General features: G+C 33.2%; 3 protein-coding genes across 4 annotated transcripts; 1 reads left to right on the top strand and 2 right to left on the bottom strand.

Moving 5' to 3' along the window:
* The first annotated feature begins 524 nt into the window (after positions 1-524).
* LOC108781116 (10 kDa heat shock protein, mitochondrial) lies at positions 525-1,980 on the top strand. 2 transcript variants are annotated; one of them, XM_018549009.1, is made up of 3 exons: positions 525-653; positions 1,500-1,667; positions 1,755-1,980. In XM_018549009.1, exons 1-3 carry the CDS (start codon positions 651-653, stop codon positions 1,896-1,898), a joined length of 315 nt encoding a protein of 104 aa, XP_018404511.1. In that variant the 5' UTR covers positions 525-650; the 3' UTR covers positions 1,899-1,980. The 2 variants fall into 2 exon arrangements, with proteins under 2 accessions (XP_018404511.1, XP_018404510.1); XM_018549008.1 differs by lacking the exon at positions 525-653 and adding an exon at positions 994-1,038.
* Positions 1,981-2,349: 369 nt separating this feature from the next.
* On the bottom strand, positions 2,350-4,567 carry Sas10 (UTP3 small subunit processome component Sas10). Its single transcript, XM_018549000.1, has 4 exons — positions 4,460-4,567; positions 3,491-4,047; positions 2,546-3,216; positions 2,350-2,439 (listed from the first exon to the last, which is right to left on the bottom strand). The coding sequence occupies exons 1-4, from the start codon at positions 4,474-4,476 to the stop codon at positions 2,350-2,352; spliced, it is 1,335 nt and encodes a 444-aa protein (XP_018404502.1). The 5' UTR covers positions 4,477-4,567.
* A 460-nt stretch (positions 4,568-5,027) lies between these two features.
* Positions 5,028-9,489, bottom strand: LOC108781069 (sodium/hydrogen exchanger 9B1). The gene is made up of 8 exons (XM_018548939.1): positions 9,407-9,489; positions 8,535-9,143; positions 8,280-8,455; positions 7,309-7,427; positions 6,823-6,984; positions 6,296-6,442; positions 6,063-6,164; positions 5,028-5,357 (listed from the first exon to the last, which is right to left on the bottom strand). The coding sequence occupies exons 1-8, from the start codon at positions 9,487-9,489 to the stop codon at positions 5,028-5,030; spliced, it is 1,728 nt and encodes a 575-aa protein (XP_018404441.1).
* Positions 9,490-22,880: the final 13,391 nt, after the last annotated feature.

The raw sequence follows: 22,880 nt of genomic DNA, 5'->3' as shown, positions 1-22,880 counted from the left end.
AGTTCATTCGGAATACAGCAAAAGAATCTTATTAATACCGCGAGTACACGCGGAATCATTCTACAATAAGTCTAACTGATAATAATCATTCTACAATTTATTACCCAAGTTTAATCCTTAAGAAATTTAATTCTTGATCTCTTATGTCCTCATCTAATTTACAACAAGTATTACAAAACGCAATTTCATGCAAGCATAAAGACAAATAAAAAAATTAATGATTTTTTCCCCTGATTCTACAATGAGTTGTTAATTGTATCTAGATAGCGTAGACGCAGCTATGATATATTCTAAGATTTCTAAGGATATTTTGAGGATATTCCTAGAAACGTTCCTCGGGTAAATTATTGTGCCGGGTAGCTGCGTTTTCACGAGTCTTCGCGCGTTCCACGTTACGTAACCGCTCCTTTTTTTCGTAGTCATAATCAATGCGTTCAGATAACTTTGACGCAAGGGGGAAAGAAGGGTGAAGACGGTGTTAGCAACCGAAGAGAGGAACTTTCGAGAATATCGCGTCGCGCGCGTGCGCGTACCGCTTCATTGCCGGTCTGCTCGCGGTTAGGTTACACAACGTGCACGAGTTCACGAGTGTGTGTTCGTCGCCGGTTTTGTACTTCGACCGATTCGGTAATTGTGAAGGAATCGTGATCATGGTGAGTTTATTTAATGTCGTATACACGTTTCTCTGTAGATTGTGAGAGAGAGAGAGGAACGACAGCGAGAATCCTTTTTCGCGGGGAAAATTCACGTGGCTGAGACACGCTGGGTTCCGTGATCATTTTCTGATAATCCTTAAATAGTAGACGCTTTTTATCCTCATTATGTACTCGCATACTGTTGTATTTCTCCGAAGTCACCGTTCGAAAGCAGATCGAAAGATGTTGCGTTGTTTCGCGTCGTATATTGCCGATCACTTCAAGACGAATTGCGTTTGTCAAGATAATAGACGAGGATATAATCAGTATCTCGACTGTAATTGTATTCTTGTCATTTGTTCGTAATAACTTTAATCTCTACACGAAATAATCGAATATGCAGGTATCTCATTAATTTTTTTCTATGAGAAACTCCGTTTATAACTTTCATCATCTTATATTTTTTCTTTGTCAAATTTTGTTATAGTCTCTTCAATTTACAAAAAGTTTGAAGATAACGGTTAAGTACACACAAGTCATTTGTGGTCAAATTAAATTTAACCACAAATTTTGTAAATTTAGTTAGGGTGAGTTAAAATTGATTTATTTTTGCTATCAAAGGAATTCCGTTGGTAACTTTCATTATCATATATTTCTTTTTCTGTCAAATTTAATGTACTTCATGAAAAAGTTTAGAGATGATCAAGTTACACATAAGCCAGCGTGGTCAAATTGGTAAATTTTATAAATTTAATTGTTAATTAAGTCAAAATGAACTATTAGATTAATTATTTCATTCTTGATATTAACACCTGAAGTTGAAATACATACAGTATTAGTAATTGAAAACATTTGTATTTTCAGGCTGCTGTCAATGCTGTGAAGAGGCTAATTCCTCTCTTTGACAGAGTCCTTGTACAAAGGGCTGAAGCTATTACTAAAACGAAAGGTGGTATTGTACTACCAGAGAAAGCTCAAGCAAAAGTCTTGCGAGGTACAGTTGTGGCCACAGGCCCTGGAGCGAGAAACAATGTATGTACAAGAATATTGTGTTTATATATTTTTTTAAATATTTCTCTAAATTAATTGTTAATTATATTATCTTTTCTTTATCATCAGAAAGGAGAGCATGTGCCATTAAGCATCAAGATCGGAGATGTTGTGTTACTTCCTGAATATGGTGGCACTAAAGTTGAACTTGAAGACAACAAGGAGTATCACTTGTTCCGCGAATCGGATATATTAGCCAAAGTAGAAGTTTAATTCGTTGAATTTAAGTTTCCAGTTTTGTAAATGCTACAAATTGTTCTTCTCGAACTTCATAAATTAGCAGCAAAAAATATGTACACAGTTTTACATATGTAATTAAAAGTTCTGTTTAACTTGATAAAAATACCTAATTTTTTCTATTGCTGCTAAAATGCTATTGTTTCTTACTGTATATAAAGTTTTTCTGATATAAAATAAAACGTTTGTCTATTATACTTAATTTGTTATTACTGTACACAATTTTATATATTATTAATGATTTGAATATGAGCAATTTTCAGACAGAATTTGAAAGTCCAATTTTTATGATATTTGAACGATTAATCTTAGAAATTATAGATTAATGAGAAAATATTAAATTAGAACACAAAATTATATATACATATAATATTTATATATTTCATAAAGTATTCATATGATTACTACATTGGATAAAATTATTCAGTTATTTTAATTTAATACCTTTCTTCACACCCGCTTTGATACCTGAGATCTCACCTGCATAACGAGTCAATTCCTTTCTCACTTCTCTCACCTATAAGAAATAATTTTTTCTTAAACTTCGTATAAAACATTCGAAAAACTTGTGTATGTCAGTAACAATGGTAAACGTTTAAACTTTAAGTGTAATTTGTACATACCGCGCCCTTTCTGCGAATTAGAGCTTTACGATACTTATTTCTGTGCTTCACTCGCGGATTGCGCAATTCCTTCTTGCGGTAAGGCGTGAGACCTCTGTTCTTTGCCATTTGATATGTTATCGCTCTCTTGGCATCTTCGTTCGCAGTATTCAAGATGGTATCATCTTTTTCATCAAATATAGATTTGCCATTGTATTCTTCTTCAGTATCTAGCTCTTCATCCAATCTTGTTTCTTCATTCGTACTATTAGATGATAACTTATCTTCTTGCATTACTGCTTTTCTTTTAGCTATCAGCTTTTTAGTCAAGTTAGTAAGTCTTGGAGTTTTCTTACTACTTTGTACTAGAGAACCATCTGATATGCTATAAAGAGGTCGGTTTTCTTTAACTGCTTTCAATATCTCTGTCACTTGCTCTAACAAATCTCCCTGCTCCGATTGCAATTCGTTGAGCAATTGATGATATTGCTCCAGACGCTTCACAACTGGATGCGTTTTTATTGGCAGCTCCTTTTCTTTCAGCATCAAACAAAATGAGATATTTGTGCAATAATTTAATATAGTTTTGTATTTAGTTCTAATAAAAGTTACTGCATTGCATTCAGGACATGTTCCATCTTTGACCAATTCAAGAAAGGGTGCTAAAATATTCTCTGCTTCCATCATGTATTCTGTAATAAAAACAATTATTCATTTTTCTTTTCAATACAATACCTATTTTTAATGATTTTACTAACATTTTTGTTTATGATTATATAAAAGAAATATAGTTATTTCAAGAAATATAGTTTTCATTTATAAAACAAAAAAATATTGTGTGGTTGTGAGTTTAATTTAATAATTAAAATTAATTATATCAAATTATATTATAAATGATAATAATTACTACAATTAATAATGAATTAGTAATAAAATATATATTTAAAATCATTATATGTGAAGTACCTTTATAAGTATTGACCATAATTACAAAAGATTCTTTGTCAGACACTTGTTTTATGTCCTCTTGAACAACTTCGTTATCCTTTATAACTTCAGCTATCATGTTTTTATTCAAATTTGAACCATCAAGAGCTAAGTGCTGTCCCATTGCTCTTAAATGCAACTTTTTTCCTTCTTCTTCTTCCATTTCAGCATTAATCAAATCTTTTTGAGGCGCTGATGCATAATCTGTATATTTAAAATCTGACGAGTAAAAAGCTTTTGCTTTGCTGCCCCAAGCTCTGTCGTTTGGCATATCATAATCTTCTTGTATCCCTTCAATGTCAGATTCCATTAAATCTTGCTGATCGTCTGATTCTTCCTCATTCTCATCTTCTAAACCAAGAACTTCATCATCGCTATCAAAATTTTCAGTAGTATGCTGTTTCCTTACTTTTTCTAGTAATTTTTTTTCAGTTTCTGTATATTCTTCTTCTGAATCTGTCACATTATTCATATTCACGTCTTCAATATCGTCTTCCATATCATCAACATCATCCTTAATGAGAGGTTTCCTTGTTCTAACATGGATAGAAAAAAATTCATAAATATAGAAATATTTTATTTTTATAAAATAGTATGAAATAAACACATGCAATCAAAATTAAAAGATTCTGGAGTACATTTCAAAACATCTTCTTTGAAGGAAACTACTTGTAAAATATATAATACACCTAACTATAAACTATATGCTATAGTATATAGTATAAAATCTTCCTTAAAAAGGATATTTTGGAATGTAGCCCTGATGTACAATTTTCAAAATATAAATATTAAAAAATAAAATTGACCCAACTTATTCTAATCTTTCAAACAGAATTGCTTAATATTGTATTCAACTTTTCATACTATAATGAAATTAATCAAACTTTATTCAAGGACATAGTCATCCTTTTAATTTAAACTTTATTCATAATTTTTTTTAACTATTACCTTTTTTTGCGAGCCATATTTGCAAATAATATAAAAGTGCTTCCAAGAGAGAAATATAGAATATTATTTCTAACAACACGAATGGTAACGTTTGTACACAGCAGTACACGTGCGGCATACAGATGAAGACCATGGCACATCAAAAAACTTGAGATGGAAGACTTATAAGCAGCAAACGAATAGACCAATCATATTACAGACTGTAAGACCATAAGTAGAGAGAAACTTGAGAGTGGATATACCGGCCTTTTTTGAGTATCAAATCTCAGAGGGTAACGTCCAGGATATAGTGGTTCTCTTCTATACTATTACGTGAGTGTTAGATAAGGACGAATATAATTAAAGTGGACTGGCGCGGGAGAGAGAGAAAATGAAATTTGATTATTTCAAATTTAGATTGTTTTCCTGTTTTAAAATAGATGTATAATAACGTATTTGAACACACCGCCTACTGCATTTATATTTTTTACAATATTTCTGATATAAGAAATTAACAACGACAGAATTAAATATAAAAAACTTAAATAAAAATTAAATTAAAGCAACATTTTTCGGAAATATTACACGTTTAACGCATAGCATGATTTGCATTTAATGTTACGGAGTCTATTGACGAGGGAGTTGCAATATCACTGGCTGGTTTCTTTCTTTTTCTGCGTCTTCTAACAGGTTGTAGAGCAACTATGCGCATATAGCTTAATTCCCGCTCTCTTCGGTGTTCTTCGATATTAATCTTGTTCAGGAAATAAGGACCGCTAGCCATTATGCCGATTGCTCCAAGTGGCGCTAGAAATACTATAGCAATTACGGATATCCTCACCACGTCGAGGGCTAATTCTATTTTTGTAAGGTCGCCTTCTTTTCTGGCACGCTCAAATGCCATCGGCGCTAATGCTGCCTAATTTTCGAAATATCAATATTCATCGAATTATTAATTTTATTAGATTTTCGATAGAGAATTTATTGCATAGAAAGATCTAAATTAAGAGGCCACTGTAGTGATTTTGTTACTCACTTCCCATACTTGTCGAAAACCCGATGTGAAGCCGGCTCCCCAATATTAAAAAATCGATTTTTTTTCTTCATGCATTCGTTTGTGCTCATCGTTTGCTCACGAATGCTCAGTTGGAATTTTCGTTTGCTCACCCTTAGTTCAAAAGATACAAGAAAATTAAGTTTTGGTATCGAATTAAAAAATAATTTTTTTTTTGGCATCCGTTTGCTCATCGTTTGCTCACAAATCTTTTGAACTAAGGGTGAGCAAACGAAAATTCAAATTGAGCATTCGTGAGCAAACGATGAGCAAACGAATGCATGAAGAAAAAAAATCGATTTTTTCATATTGGGTATATATATATATGATTATCTATTAAGTAATTATTATTGGACGCTCAAACTGATTGTTAGAACGTCACAACTTTTTGCATCATCATTATCATGCTTGAGCGTTCTACGCTCAAAAAATATATTATTGATCATTTATTTAGATAAATGTATTTATATTTTATATCTATATTTATATTTTTAGATCTGATCTAATTTTTATATACTTCAACAAAACCGTTTTTTTTCATGTGAAAATGAAAAAAAAAATTCTTTTTACCTGTAAAGTTCCTTTTGGTACCCAAGCTATGGCGATAAAGAGTCGTTCTTTCCACGTAAAAGGCATTCGTATCGTTGTTAAAAAAGCAGTAGTACTGCGCACCTAAACTTAGAAAATTGTATGCAATTTTTACAGCATTGTTAACTAATTATATTTATTTATGAGATAGATTTTTTCTCTGAGTACCGAAAACTAATTCAATTTTCATTTCTAGTTCGACATATGTAACTTACGGATATTCCTATGAGTACACAAGTGAGGTAAAGTCCGAATTTAGATACAGGCCAGTTTCTAAAATCAATATCGGCACCAATTACACCTCCTAAAATCGGTTGTACAAAATGCCATAGAAAATAAAACGCTCTGTGAAAAGGTGTTGCCTGTAACATAAAGAGAACAATTAAAAGAATATATTTCTTTTTATATACAGAATACCAACTTGAAGGAAATGTGCAGTATTGATGGTTGGTCACAAAAAGACCAACGCGGCATGGAACGTATTATTAAGAATGATAAGAACGTTCCAAGAAAAATTCTAAAAACACATTATATGTCTGTATAGAAAGAACAGTTTTGCTAAAACTTGAAGCGTTAATGTCGTAAAAAGTTTTAACAAAGCTGTAGCAATCAGTTTGTGAACGTTCTATATAGGAATTGTTTTGATGATCTCTAAAGAAAATAATTTTCAAAAATCTCTAGCTAAATTTTTAGACATTTTAGCCATTTATTTTTTGCATATAACATGTCTACTATTACTTACATCATACGAAATCGTTAAGATTCGCCAACCACGGATGGCTATGAATGATAATATAATAGCAGCGAGATATCCTCCACCTGTGACCGTCAATTTCGAGGCTGCTGTGGTGCACATTAAAGACGCGACTGTTAAACCGGCAATGCGATACCACGTTGAATATTTCTAAGGTGCAGCATAAAAAAAGGTTTTAAAGTGTGAGGAATAAATTATGTAACGCTCAAGAGAATTATATATTTATTATATATCAATATGTAAAATACTATACTTATTATACATATAATCGAATAAAGAAATGATAATATAAGCTCTATTCATTTCCGTAAACTTTACTCGCGCATCGCAACGTGATATTTTAATAAAATATATCGCAAAAATAAGCGTTAATAAGTCCGCTCTTGTTATTTCAGATTACACGAACGTGTCCTTACAATACGTGGCCTGAATTTTATAAGCTCTTGTACGCGAGGAAATAAATAAGGTACCTACGTGATTGCGATGAGGGAAAAAGACTAGGGCAAAGCCCAAGATAATTCCTACTATAAGTCCCAGAAGAAAATCTCGAATCCCGCCGGGGATATAGGACCACCATTCTGTTCTCCCGTCATCTAGGAAGACACATGGCTCACTTTATGGAAAACTCTTTATACGTTTTAAGACTTTTTTATATAACTCGCCACCAGCTTGCGATATTCAAAATCATTAATATGTAAATCGTGGAAATTATGAAATATTTACTTAATACTATAATTTATAGACGAAGTGTCGGAATATGACTTATTGAAAATGTATGATTTTCGATAGCAATTTTCACTTCTTTATTGAAATTATAATCTGAATGTAAATTAATATAGAAAAACAATTAATCAATTTTTATCAAAACTCTTATTAATATTTTCTATTTCCTATTAAAAATTTTTAATATTCTCTTTTTATAAAATATTTGTAAATTCTTTCGTTACTACACTGAATTGCAATAGTTAACTTTAAAACTTTAAAGTTTTAAAACAGTTTAAGGAGATCTTAAAAAGGATTAGTCACTATATATATATACACGTATACTACTACTTCAATATCTCACTTACACAGGCCATACACATAAATTTTCATAAAACAATTACGCTTTAAAACAATAATAAATAATAACATTTTAATTACGCGATAAAAAACTATGTGAATGTCAATGTATTATTACGTTTGGTAAATATGCATTTTAAGCGTTATCTCACCGATTTCAATATCCCAAAGATATGTTGTAGATGTTGAAGAAAGTGTCCTGAGTGATTTTCTACAAGAATTAAATGGAGGGCGGCATTGCTTTAGAAGATATAGTAAATTAAAATTCTATAATATGTATTTAGATATGTTGTAGACAACATATCTAAAGCACATTGAAATCGGTGAGACGTTACCTAAAATGCATATTTTAACCTGACGTTTTTCTTACAATTTCTGTATACCGTTGCTAAAAACGAAAGAGAAGCAGATAGAAAACAAAGCCGCAATGTGGACATCGTCAATGGACGCTGCAGTACATAACAAGCTGACGAGTCCTTTGTCTTCTCCATAGCCCTGTTCAGCTAAGGTGAGCATACAGCTGATCATTATTACAGGAGACATGCAGGCCACAATTGATCTTGAAAAGAATTTATTACTATATAAGTTCTTGTATTTTTCTAATAATATAATAATCTGCAATTTGTAATAGAACTCACCCCGTCATGAAAGACCAATTCCATGGGAATTCAAGAAGATATTTACATAAGACAGTGACCGTCAACATCTCGATAGTGCAGGGAACGAGCGATAGGATCATCACAAACACTGGATGCGCCCTCAGAGCGGTCGTCGTCAGCTGTAGGCCGGCACGTACCATGACGAAGGTCAAGCAGAAGGTCCTGATCTTAGAGGTCGTGCCCGGCCCGATCACCTCGTATATATTGTAGACATCGGTATTACGTATTATTATACCAGCAAGTAGCATGCCGAAGATGGGCGGAAGGTTCAAACGAGGAATATAAGCAAGAGTCCAACCAAGCGCGTAAGAAAGAATGATGAGGACGAAAAGGCCAAATATACTGCCACCTGGTAGTACCATGTCGCCCAGCAAGAAATACAAAACGGCCCAGGTCAGGAGGGTCATGCCACTCACAGTTGTCAGCCAAAAGAGATCCGCCCATGTCAACTGTAGCTCGAAACACGTGAAGATCACGTCGGTCACGAGAATTTCTCGTAACATTGGACTGCAGAAAGTTGCGCGGTGACAGCAAGTATTGTCATCATATTCTTCGTCTTCGTCCGCCTCTTTCGCTGTCTGCATCGATCTAAAATGTGTAATTGTATGTATGTATGTTTAATGACTCTATAATTTAGAACATTATCAATATTGCAATAAATAGCACAGAACATTTATGAAATGTTTAAAATATATTTATAAATATTTTATGCTGTCTGGAATGTTTTGAAATTGCACAGCTAAATGGAAATAGTTTTGTTTCGAGCATTGCTGCTAGGATATTGATTATATTAAATACAAAAATATTAGAGTGCTAAAATCTGCATTCAACGTCGATCAAGATTCACTTACTTCTCTCGTATCTGTTTATTATTCGATGCTGGTGCATCTGCGGAAGTGGATGCAATTGGTTCATCTTCAGGAATAGGTTGCATACGATACAATAACGTCCGCTTTATCTACTTGTACCAATACGGCTTATGTGCATCAAATTGGATTGGAGATTGAATCTGTTATTGGTTTTTGTTGCATGTATTCATAATGTTTCAAATCCAACAAATTCAACGGTGTGTTACAAATTCGCATTTAAAAGTATGTAACATACATACATGACACATGCGTTTTGCTTTAACCAATTTTGTACTACAAAAAGAGACACATTCACTCCACTCAAATATACATTTCAAATATTACCACAGACTTTTATACAGAAGTCTACGAATATTGCTATAGCAAAATGAAATTTAATTAATTAACGTATGTTTTTTAATTAAAATAACAGTGTGAAAATAACGCTTGAAAATAAAATAAAAATTAATTTTAATAATAGATACACTCTATCTACGGTGTGGAATCCGAGGGTCATTTCGACCAACTCTGATTAATAACGACGTTTAACTCAATCAGTAGTGTAGCCACAACAGTAAAACAACTTTTGTCATTCTCTCATTTTTAACCTAATCTATGTAATATATTTGTTTATACGCATCATCATCCAAAAACCTCAAAAATATTCTGTTATTTTTTCCGTATATAACGAAGTTTCATCTGTTCCCGGCGATATACTCGTTCTTTAAATTATTTCATAATCGAGACGGTTTCTTCCGTAAAATATTCGCATTTCTACGCGCCTGGCATAATATCTTTTTCTTGGTGACGAGAGATCATCGAGGTATATAAGTACCCCGTGAAATAGAAAGAGAAGTATTATGGAGAAAAACGGAACGAGATAGACGGTGAGGAAGAAACGAGAGAAGCTTTTAAAGGAGGCAGCCGACAGTTCGGAGAACTTCAAAGGATTTCGCGGATATTGAATAATTCCTGGTACGCATCGTCTTATGAAATATTCCTGGGTTTAACGAAACGTCACGTTCGACCGGTCAGAAATTTACGTTAGCAAAGCGTTACGGCAGATCTGAATATAATTGCTACGATTATTTTGTTTACGATTGAATCTTCTCTGATCGTGTTGAGAAGGTTTAATTCGTCTCGTCAATATTTGATGGACGATTTTCTTTAAGGAAGGCACGTGCGTCCATCTTATCTCTTCGAAAATTTACAGAGATCGATTCGCAGTAGGGAAGTAATTTTAGTGCGCTGCGATTTCTCATTGCTATACTGACAGCTACGATGAATCAAGAAAAATTGCGCGTGCACTGCGGAAAATAGTCTGCAGAAGCAGCTTTCAGTATCCACAATCGAATTACGTTAATGTAGGTCGCGCTTACAATCACACCGCGAACTCTTTTAGAGACTCCAAAATTCGCTACTTTAGTGGAGAATGGCGTTTGAAGTAGTTGAGGAAGAACAGTATGCTCTACAGCCGATAGTACGAGAGGCCGCGTAAAAAAATCGTGACTATTTTATAAAAGCTAGTTATTTAAATTTCATTGTATTTACGATAAAAATCAAAATGCTGGAGTTAACAAGTCAGGTTTTAAAACCTCTGGCGCTGGCATTACTTCAAAAACGTCAAAGAAAGTAGCGTTATAAAAGCATTTTATAAAGGCTGAAAATTTATCAACTACGATAAATTTTATACTACTATGACGAATTTCGAAATAAGTATGCATGTAGATGTTTTCAAGTTTAGGACGCAATATTTTGGTTTGTTACAATTATTAATTCTAATGCTGTTTTGATAAAAATATTGATTTAAAAAAATTAGAGTAGAAAATTACGATTCTTCTTAAAAAAATCGGCTGTAATTTTTTTAAATTTTATTTTTCACATATTCTGATGGCAGATTCTGGAAGAACAAGCAATTTTACTCCAGAAATGATGTTTGAATTGTTTCAAGAGTATTAACTAATTAAAAAGTAACAAATAAGGCTGCTAAAAATTAATTTAAAAAATACATCTGACTGGACGTTAATAACTTTCATATTTATAATTTTAAATATCTTCTTAATATTAAAGTTAAAATATTTTTATTGTGAAGTTTGATTAGATATATAGGATAACATTTAGCAGCTCTAGAATATCATAAAAATGTTTAGATTTTCATTTATGTGTTTATGATTATAATAAATTTTTGTATTTTTTTGTTGAGAATATCTATTTTAAAAAACTCCCTGTTATGACTTATAACATGAATGATTATCTGTAAAAAACATTTCGACTATTTGAGAAATTAGAAAAATGAAATTTATCAGCAATTCGTGAAGCTTGAAACGTTCGACTAACTCGGTGATCTTTGCGCGCGGCAAATAGCATCGTCCAACCCCTCGCAGCATCACCAACCACCCTTCGCGTCTACTCCGCCGGAGGGTTCTCTCCTATACGCGCGTTCTCCCGACCCCTCTTGCCCCATTTACCCTCTCCAGCATCCGTGGTTCACTTCCACTTGACGCTTCCACCCCCGTAAGAATATTCAGTTCGCGAGCGATGCTCGCTGTGATCATGCCGAAATTTTGATTAGTCCGCTCCGTTTCGTTTTTACGAGAACAATCGTAGTAAAGAAAAAAAAAGGAGAAATCGACTTGCCGATCGCTCGCGAGTTTTGTTCGCGTTTGAAGAATCATATTTATATGCGATCTCGTACGTGGAATCGATAAATCGGATCTATTAAAGTGTAAATCGATTTTAGAATTTTCATGTGCAATCTATGATCAATAGACTTGATGCTATAAGTCGTAACATTCGGATTCTATATTCATACAAGGTGAGTTCATTTATTTGGAGGAATATTTTAGATAGGTAAAAATTATATAATCATGGATTAAATATATTCTTTATATATGTTGTGATTAATACATTAATCGGATATTGATTAATTCTTCTACGAAAACTACTTAATTATTTAACTTTGATGCAATAAGATTCTAGGAATTAATTTGCATATATTAGAGTTAAATCTCGCGCTTTTTAAAAATAAATAATTTTATTATTCTGTGTGGAATTGAATGTGACATTACGGTTCAATATTGAAAATGTTGACAAAGCACAACAATAAGAAAAAAATTTTTATTTACAAGTGATAATGTATATTTTGTAAATTTTTATTAAAAAAATTTATTAATAAAAAAATTTTCCTTACTTCTAGTCGTATATTAATACTCGATCGTTAGCGATACGATAAAATGATTGGTTCGATAAACAAAGAGGTTACGGGGCATAAATATGTACAATTATGTTGCGGTCATTGCAAGAATAAATAAATAGGTACATCGTACAGTTAATTTATCGCAATTGCAAAAATGCCGGTTATTATGCCTATCAATTTTAGAATGTGCCGTGTTTGTTTTACATTAAACATGACGCATTCTCATGCAAATGTCACATTTCATACCGATATATACTACAAGCGGAGCTTGTAACGCTATTAGGAGAAGGAGATATAAAAGTATGCATGAGCTAAGAAAATCGGTATCAGCTGTCGGTGTAAAATTTCTTGAAGACATGCATTTTCGCTGCGTGTTGCAGATTCTAAAGACGATTAGTCATATTGGAAGTAGCACTGACAGCTCTGGAGTGCCATATTAGACTAAAAAATGATAAAGTAGAATTCAATTTTGAAATTTTTTATCGTTTTTACCATAGATTCTACTTCACAAGCACGTATTAATGCGTATACTTTAATCCTGAAAAAGGACTTTCGAATCTGTGAATGATAAAAAATTTTTTACAATACAAAAATTATTTGGTTTAGTCGGTAATACAGACGGCTTTAGAATCCCCTAAAGTCCCCTTAGGGGAAAACAACGTGAAGTTTTTAAAAATGAACTTAAACGTTTAATTAAGACGTTATTGTTATATACGAACATTTATGTATACTTATGTTTGCATAAAATATTGATGTAGTATAATATGTATAATATGTCAATAGCACGTAAACCGTTTGTGTGTAAAATCCACTTACCCCCCTATGACTAATCATTTTTAAGAACTACTTAATAATAGCAGCGCGTTGTAAATATAACGCATTATCAGACGTATTCGAAACTTTTATGTTGACTTTCATGATTGTTAGTCCTACATGTTATTCGCATAATTTTTAAAATCATAATTACTCGCGAGGGATATTTCTGACATAGCATTTATACATTTATAGCAAATTTATAAGGCAGGGATTCTGCAAACTCTATGCAAGTAATGAAGGATGTTAAAGAATAAATTTATAATTTTTTTCATATTTTTCCCAATAATTTAAAAATACATCCATAAATTAGAATTATCTAGATTTTACAATAGATCTTACTATTCAATAATTAGTATTTAATACTAAATGTAACTTTTTTTGTGAACATATTATTTCAATTTTATAAACTGAGCGTCAATAAGATCTTGATTTGGATTTGAAACACAATTGAATTTGAACCCCAAATTAATATCTCAAATTAGATTAATCGTTCATTTTAATAATAAAGCTATAAATAAGCATCTTAAAAACCTATAAATAATTTACTGTAGAAAATATCACCTGAGCCTCCCAATTAAAAGTTATTATATTAATTACGCATTATACATTATTGAACATTCTATACTAATTTATTAGATCATATTTAAAATCATTTTGCACATACATATTTACTAAATATTTTCTAAGAAATGTTAGAAAAAGTAACAAAAAATAGTTAGAAATTTTCTCAGCTAGTAAATAAAACTATAATAGAGCATTATATTCTCACTGCTAAGAAACTATTTCAATAATTCATTTATTTTAGAATTTACGCTTTAAAACACACTACCTTTATGTTACTTATTCACTTACACATAAATTATGTCATTTTGCTACTGAGAAATATTAAATATCAATTTAACACAAAATGTTTAAATAACGTAATCACATTATGTAAAATTAACACTCGAATATATTAAAAAATTCAACGCAAACTGTGTTAACAAGAACGTGAGTGGACCGTTCCCAACATATACAGTGTTTTTTTACTATGCAGGTGACTATTTCCGTATTAACATAATTTTTATAGCCTCGATATACGGAGGAGGATATTTGAACTAGTTTTAGAAAACACGTGACATATATGCACGTATGTATACATCAATCGACGTATAACTCATTCGCGTGTCGTTAATGATTGTCACGGTAGTGGAATAGTATGATAACGCGGCAGCGGATTGACAAATCGATGAGGATGAAAGTAATAACAAACAACGAGACTGTCGAGAGGTCTCGTAATTATGTTTGACCGGAATGCACGCGAGAAATTGTAGGCACACGCTAATATAGGGTCTTTGACCTTAACGAGGAGGTAAAGGCGGGGAGGAAAAGGACACTTAAATTAACGCTATTGGATTTATGTCTGAGACTGGGAAAATAGCACTCTTGGAAAATGAATATCTATTTTGGTTGTTGAAGCGACGCAGTCAATCGTACCCGATGGGTAGTCCCGCCATCAAGTGGATTTAAGGTTATTGAACTTGTTCATTGATCCCTCTCGATGCACTGGCACATCCAACCATCGCGCCACGGCTGCCGTGAAAACCCACCCGTTTTCGACCTCACTACCGCGAGTCCGCAGCTCTGCTGACTTCTCTTTACGAAGCACCTGTGATGCTTCTCAATTTCTGACATAAAAAACGCGTGCGTCAACCCACTTCGAAATTACATTGGTCAACATAAAATTGCATCCTGTGCCAAAAACGCAGCCAATTCTTATTAATTTTGTAACATTGATAACGAATATATCGCAATAAAAATTAAATCTTAGCTTCAGTTTTTACGATACACTTAATTGTAAATTTGAAAAATCTGGGACTTAATGGAAGAATTAAATGATGTTACTGTCCAACACTATTTTCTAATAACGTAATGATCGAATATTCATTTCCGATACATCTTTGTCTGCTGAATACGAATTTGTTGTCCAAATTTGGCTGTTATTTTTGTCACAATTTTAAGAAAATAATGTTAAATGGATACAAAAAGATAATTTTAAGGATTTTCATGACGTCGTAACATCGGCGGTAAAGTAACTCCAAAAACCCATTTTGACGATGATATAGTCTATTGACCCATATTCAAGATTCACGCAGGTGCGTTCAATTCGTGGCACGCATTTCCAAAATTAACATTTGTAATCGATTTGTAAAAATGTTAAATTAATGGTATTTTACTCATTTATCTTAGAATTTATACTTTAAAATACATTAGCATTATGATGTTTGTTTATTCATTCACATAATTTTTATTTTAACATTAAGAAACAAAATAACACAATAAAATATATTGATCAAATAACATAATTACGTTACGTTGAGTTAACATACTTGGATATGTTAAAAATTCAATAGAAAAGTTTTAATATTAATGATTGGTGTTTCGTACAAATATATAAAATACATATTTTCAACTGTATAATATATATTAGAACGTGTCTTGTCTATTTAATCCGCGAAGTTTTCACACTAGAAAGATATTTATATACTTAAATGATTAATGCATTCTGAATTAACGATACTCTCAGTCGTGAGTACGAAACGTTTAAAATCTTGATTCTACCATCCATCGATTAATTCAATCTCCCGATCTAATTTAGAAACTTCTCGGGGCAACGACCGACATCGGAAAATAGTCTCAAAATATCATACATTTTCATGAAGATCCGCGGACGATTTATAACGTGAAGCACCGCGAGCACGATATTATACCGCGCAATTCACAATGCCGTTTATGGACTTTACGGCGACATTAATGGTCTGTTTTCTGTAGTGCAGTCCTACACTAGACTGCACTAGAACTCTCTTTCTCGCTTTCAACAAATATCAAACATATGTCTGTCTCACCTTAAGTTCCAGAAGTGTACGCTAGTTCAGCCACGGGAAAGAGACCTTAAATATTTATTGAGAAACAAAAAGTTGCGCGACGTTACGACGCGTCTTGTCCTGCAATTTATACACTCGATGATGAGCTGGCAATGGCTGTGTGAAGTTGGCCCCCTTTCCCACTTAAAAATCTAATAATAACATTACCATTCGTTTAAACATGTCAAAAAAAAAGTCAAGTTAGCCCCCTCGTCATTTCTAAAACTTGGCTTTGCAGACTGTACATACATACAATCACTGTAAGTATATATTTGTTTGGTGGTCGCTTACTGACGTTTAGTAATCCTTATCTGTCAGAAAAATATCTATTGATCACATAAAAAATATGTAATATAATATATTGTACATTTTGTATATTACATATCCTGGATAGAAATTGATTGGCTGATGATTTATCATTTATTTGATATTTTTTTTGGATGAAAATATGAAATTTTTCTTATAAGTATGATTTATAAAAATATCTTTATCTATATAATTTTTACAAACAAAAACTGCTGTAATAACTCCTGGCTTCACGGGTGATCGCACAGCGCATATATCATTCCTCGACGACGCGCAGGTGGGCGACAGCGTTTTGTCGAATTAAAGTTGTATATTGTTGCAAATCGCGCGTTCGCTTTCCATCAGCGGCATTAATCGGTGAGAGAAAAATTGTATTGCAGATAGAACGTTGTCGAATTATTCCAGGGAAAAAATCAAAGAGAAGAGAAAAAGAGAGAGAAAAAAATGAACACTTTTGGAATCCTAACCCATCCTCGTTCACCCAATTGCTCTCACCGAAACGTGAAAATTGAATTCTCGAAAGCCAGCGACAGGTACTCGATATGTAGGAAGCAAAGTGCGGCTAATGGCCACGTTCGGAGCTTACGTGTTTCGCGGGAGCTTGACGGGAAAGAAAAGTGTTCTTACGTCGATAATCCCGATATATCTGTTTTGCACTATCCTGTCTTCTCCACGTTGTGATTGACGTCTAACGATACGCTTGACGTGCCGCCCGCAACCTGATTCTTAAAAATTTATTATAAAAGCCACGCACCTGCGACCTACACTTGAGTTCTTTACCGAAGAGTACTATTTTCTTGTGTCGCTTGCGTCGATTCGAATATTTCCGACTCTAGTTAATTCCGCGAAAGCCGATTACATAAATTAGCACATATATTGCATTTGAAGCGATTATAAGAGAAAGTTTTGAAGGATACTTTTGAGCCCTCCATTCTTTTTTAGTCTTTTAGATAACTAATATGTAAAGGAATGGATAAATAATGCAATTACAAATTTTAATTTTTTTGCTCCAGTGAAAGAGAAAAAGAAAAGAAAAGTATGGTTTCTTATAATCTTTAGCATATTAAATCTGAATTCGAAAATGTCTAGATTTATAAGAAAAACGGGATTGAGACTTTCAAAAAAACGCGTTTTTATATATAAAAAAAGTATCATTATGGTTTGTACGAATTTGAATGAAATTCTATGCCATTTTACACACGTACTCTAAAGACACGATAAAAATTTGATTATATCTCGGCGATAAAAGATTCAATATTTTTATTAAAAGAAAGTTTTATTTTAGAAAAGTGGCTATAATTCGAAAACGACTTATTTTCGGATTTATATGCATGTACCTTATTTTTCTTCTTTTTGGATCCCGAATCATTTCTCGTAATGCAAGCGATTTTCCGAACATTCTGTATATTTATACATGTGTATAATCAATAGTTTTATTCAATTATATATAAACTGATAAAAAATGTCACATATAATTACAATAAAAGTTAAGAGTGGGAGCTCTTAATTATTCAAGACAGAAGCTTTTATTTCAACATGCGAATATAAATTTTCATTTCCACTGTTATGCGATATATTTCTAAACTATTAACCTATATCATAACGTTCTGGTTTTTCTTATGGAATAGTAGTATTTGCGGAACAAAAGAGTGTTCGAGCATGCATGAAACAAGCGTAACTGAAGTTACGTGTAAAAACTTTATAGATAAGTGTAATAGGAAGAGTTCGCGCACAAGCTAAATTATATTGTTATCTCGCGCGAGTATAACCTCCGTTCGTCGTAATAATTTTGATACAACGTCAGGAAACTTATTGCCGGTTGTTTGCCGTATACATCTGGCTGATATCCGAGCGTAATAATTTACCTAGCACCTTCATAATGATCCGGATATTTTGCAAGACTATACTCGATGAGAATCCCGCTCAGTCATTCTACGCTCGGCAGGCAATGGGATTGAAAGTGGCAAAGGCTCATTAAGAAGTTCCCCGCCCGGCGAACGCAACGGGAGAAACTTGCGAACTGGATCCTTCAACGCGAGACACATAAGGAGGGGTTGCGCGCGCTCAGTATCGTGAATCTCTCTCCCTGCTTTCTCAATCCTCATTTAGTCGTACAATGAGACGGGACAGGCAGGGTACTGACAAGCGCCTAGGAACAAAGAAGGATGTCGAGCTCTCTTCCACGACCTTCGGAAAATGCGCCCGCCCGTAGAGAACGGAGCGGAGCGGGTACTATCATCTCCGAGGGTGCCGAAAGCACCCTCCTTTCCGTTGGCGAAGGGGCGCGCAAACCTTGCTTTTGACGTCGTGCAGCGTCGTGCATACGATCACGAGTCTGATTGGTTATTTATGACGCACAGTGGAAATTACAATCCACCCCTGCGTTTACAGTGCTAGCGATAAATCTTTTTGCCATAAGCAGGCACGATCCTCTTACTTGCTTCATCTCCTTCCTCCCCTTTTCCAGCAAGCCCCGTTCCGATGCTTTTCATTCGCTGTGGAAATTGAGTTAGAAGTGAAACCGTAAAAGACTCCATTTTAATCACAATCTATTTTTAAATCTTTTTTTAAATTTATCTAAGAGTAATTTGTTAAGAAGGGAAAATCTACAGTAGTTATAATCTTGTTTTGTCACGCGCTTTGTATATAATTAGTGTTTTTTTAAAAATATATTTCTAGTATCCGTTTCTGCAAATATTGATAAATAAACATGTTGAAAATCGCATTAAAAGTAGCACAATTTTGTTGAAATCTGATTTTTTATTGCAATTTCAACATGTTCTCGTTATATCAGTTTAAAATAAGCATTTGCAAATGACTTAAAAAGAATAAGAAAACATTCATTAAAAAAGTTTCATCGAAAAAATCCGCTGATTTTACCAATTCTTTTTTATCTTTTTTTTTTTTTCATTACAATCAAGCGTATCAATGACGTTTATTTTAATATTTTAATTTAATTTGTGGAAATGCCTATTTTATCTGAAAAATAAAAAAAAAGAAGAGAAAGCGGCAATATAATTATTGCGTCAGAGAGTTAATCGTAATTTCACTATGGAGGTGCTATTCCAAAAATATTGCCATTAGCGTCAACGTCGTCTCCACAGAACAAAAAACAATCTGACTGTGTATCCACTTCTACTATGTCTCTCTAGGGCATCTCCGTGCTTTCGGAACAACGGTCCATCGACGAGTAGGACATTGTCGTCTCGTTTCGTACGATGCGGCAGTCGATGTACCTGTCTAGCATGCGAATAATGTGTCTGCCCTCTGTGGAAGCACGAGGGTTATTTTGGGCGTGTTAAATGTCGACTTGCAGAACGCAAATATATAAGTACTCGATATCTTTAGGTATATAATTGATTCTTATATTTAACCCTTCGATTACTATACTTATTATTATGACGTAAATTCTTATGTGGGGTGAATAGTTGATCCTTAAAGCTTTGATATCAATTTGTACGCAAGTGAACGTTGGAAATTAATTGATGTAGTAGACACCTATTACTGTTTCATTTTTTGCTAAGAATATATTAATTTATTATTATTACCTGTCACATATTTGTTTTTTAATTTATTCATTAATTTATTATTATATAAGCGTTTTTATGGATATGTAAAAGGTATGCAGGATTTAAGCAATCGGTTTCCTAAATTATACTTATTGATTTTCAAGAACGTATCTTCTTTAAAAATAGTAAAAAGTTGAGAAAGTTTACGCATTATTAATATCAAATAACTAATCTAACATAGAACAATAATGATGATACGATTTGACAAATTATGCTTATGTGTTTGCTATGTTTTCAGCTTAATGCCGCATTTTTAACTCGTCACATACGTATATAATAGATTAAATATATTTAATTTATCATTTTATAATATTAAATCTTATAGGATCTGTAACGGTCAAGCTGGGTGCTTCTATATATTAATAATTGCGTGTGAATTTATATAGTACGTACGTAGATTTTTAATTGTGCGTCGAATTATTTTTAGACTTAAAACGCAAGCTGTATTAAACTACCGCTAACATCACTAGTTAAATTGATTAACAATTGAACAATTTTTGATGCTCTTTACGTATCTTAGATTCATCTTAAGAATGTTAAATGACATATTAAAATCTGTAAGTAATTAATTTTTATTGCAAAAATATTACCTCGCTCGGAATCGAACTCGGATCTTTTGCATTCCGTGCGAGTGTCCTAAACCTTTAGACTACCGAGGCTCGATGCACAAAAATCTTGATCGATTTGCCATTACATTTTTCTATCATCACGCATCAACCGTGGAGCAGCAGCGCTTTCAGGCAATTTAAATTAAACCTATCTTTATCAGTTGCTTTTGCCATGATGATAAATAATTCATACAATTAAATAATCTGGCTACCTATGAGACCGACTGTTTGGTAATCCAGATATAAATCCTAACGGATCTTATGCGAAACGCGCTGGCATTGCATACAGTTATGTTTTCGTAGGCTACAGCTTTGTAGAAACGAGGGTTTCGTTCTGCGAAAAAGGGAGGTTTGGCTGGATTAAATAGAGAGTTGTGAAAGCAGGGCTCCCCTACGTCCATAGATCGCAACGCGGGTGGACAAAGCGGTATTATACGCATATTTCATCATGATAAAGACATCTCGCGTGCGAAGGGTGCGTATATCGCCCGAATTTTCCGAAATTATATAGGATTATCAGAGCAGTAAAGCATGATTGACATTTTATACTTTACAGTAAAATACGTTCGAATCGTGCTCTCCCTAGTAACTTGAAATCAGTTACGTTAATGCTTATTAATATTTATTACTTTATTATCTTATTTCCATTGTACTAAAGTATTACAATTAAACCTAAAGTTATGTATAAAAATTGTAGTCCAAATTTACAATCTTTTTGACCATATTATTATATGTAAGATTTTTTTTTGATAGATTTGAATATCCAAATAATTTAACTGTTTTTATTTTTGCATATCTAAAATAAAGGTTTTCGTTCAGTTGTTGTTCGCGTTCAAATATGTGTAGAAAATGGAGGACGCTTAATTTGAGCATTCAAAAGTATATATCCAAAGAAAAAGTACTTTCTCACATTTGAATAATGTGTCCTAATGCATAAGGATATAATGAGACCTTCGAATTATGATTTTGAAACTTACAAGAGAAATGAATCGAAAAATACGATCTGAGTGTACATAATTTATCACTCATACGATGTATAGGATATAGTACAGCAAGAAATGTGCGTAACGTTCTATTTAATGGTTTATTTAGAACTAAAAATCTGTTTTATCGATCACAAGTCCAGCCGTTGCTCTAACATCCTCTTAATAGGTATACGTATGTGTAATTTTTTTTAGGGCGACACGCAAGGACGAAACGGCTTAATACATTAGTAGTTTCAAAGATTTTTCTCTGATCTTGAACGTAGCAAAAAACCAACGACGATTAATCAAATCGAGATGAACGCGGCGTATAATCCGTCATCTACAAGGTTATTAATTATTTCTGCCGGTTTTACATATTGCCTGTCTGCTGGCCTTTATCCGCAACTTCCTCTTTGTCTTTTACAATTACTTATTCTCTATTGTGAATAAATTATTACGATTAATGTTCCATTAAACGCAATTTGATAGCACTCGGAGACAAATTAAGATAGTATCTTAAATATTATAGTTCGTCGCACTTTCGTATTAAGTATTGTTGTAAGATTTACCACTTGGCGTTATAATCAGCTTACACGATGTTACCATCAACGTCATTATTCACGTTGGCAATCTCGCGTTTATCGGAAACACTCGGGAGAGTGATAAATTTCCGCGCAAATTGTTGCCAAGGCTCATAATTTTTTTATATCATTCTCGACAAATTTTGTTGATTATTCATCTACGAGAGTATCATCAATTACGGCGTAAACAAATTCAGGGCCACCTTTCTCAAGTTTTTGAATAAAGAAACGATAATAAAAATAAAAATCACACAGTTGTATAATAAAAACCGGCGGTACAACAAATAAAAATATCATCGATATTGGATATAGCGAATATTGTGCGATACTTTATTATCGCAAGCGAATTTTATTTTGCAAGGATATGGAAGCGATCGGAAGCAGCGGGAGAGATTAAACGATGCGGGTGGGAGATTTGAGAAAAAAAAAAAAAAAAAAGAAAAACGGGATTCTGTGCGGAAACCGCGCCCGGCATCGAGCGTGGAGCGCAGCTCGTGCGTGAGCGACGTAATAACGTTTTGGGAGATGGGATG

Source organism: Cyphomyrmex costatus, unplaced genomic scaffold (genome assembly GCF_001594065.2).
Source record: "Cyphomyrmex costatus isolate MS0001 unplaced genomic scaffold, Ccosl1.0 scaffold76, whole genome shotgun sequence".
NCBI classification, from domain to species: Eukaryota; Metazoa; Arthropoda; class Insecta; order Hymenoptera; family Formicidae; genus Cyphomyrmex; species Cyphomyrmex costatus.
Note: the sequence above shows the minus strand (reverse complement) of the source record. Positions and strands in the feature narration are given on the sequence as shown.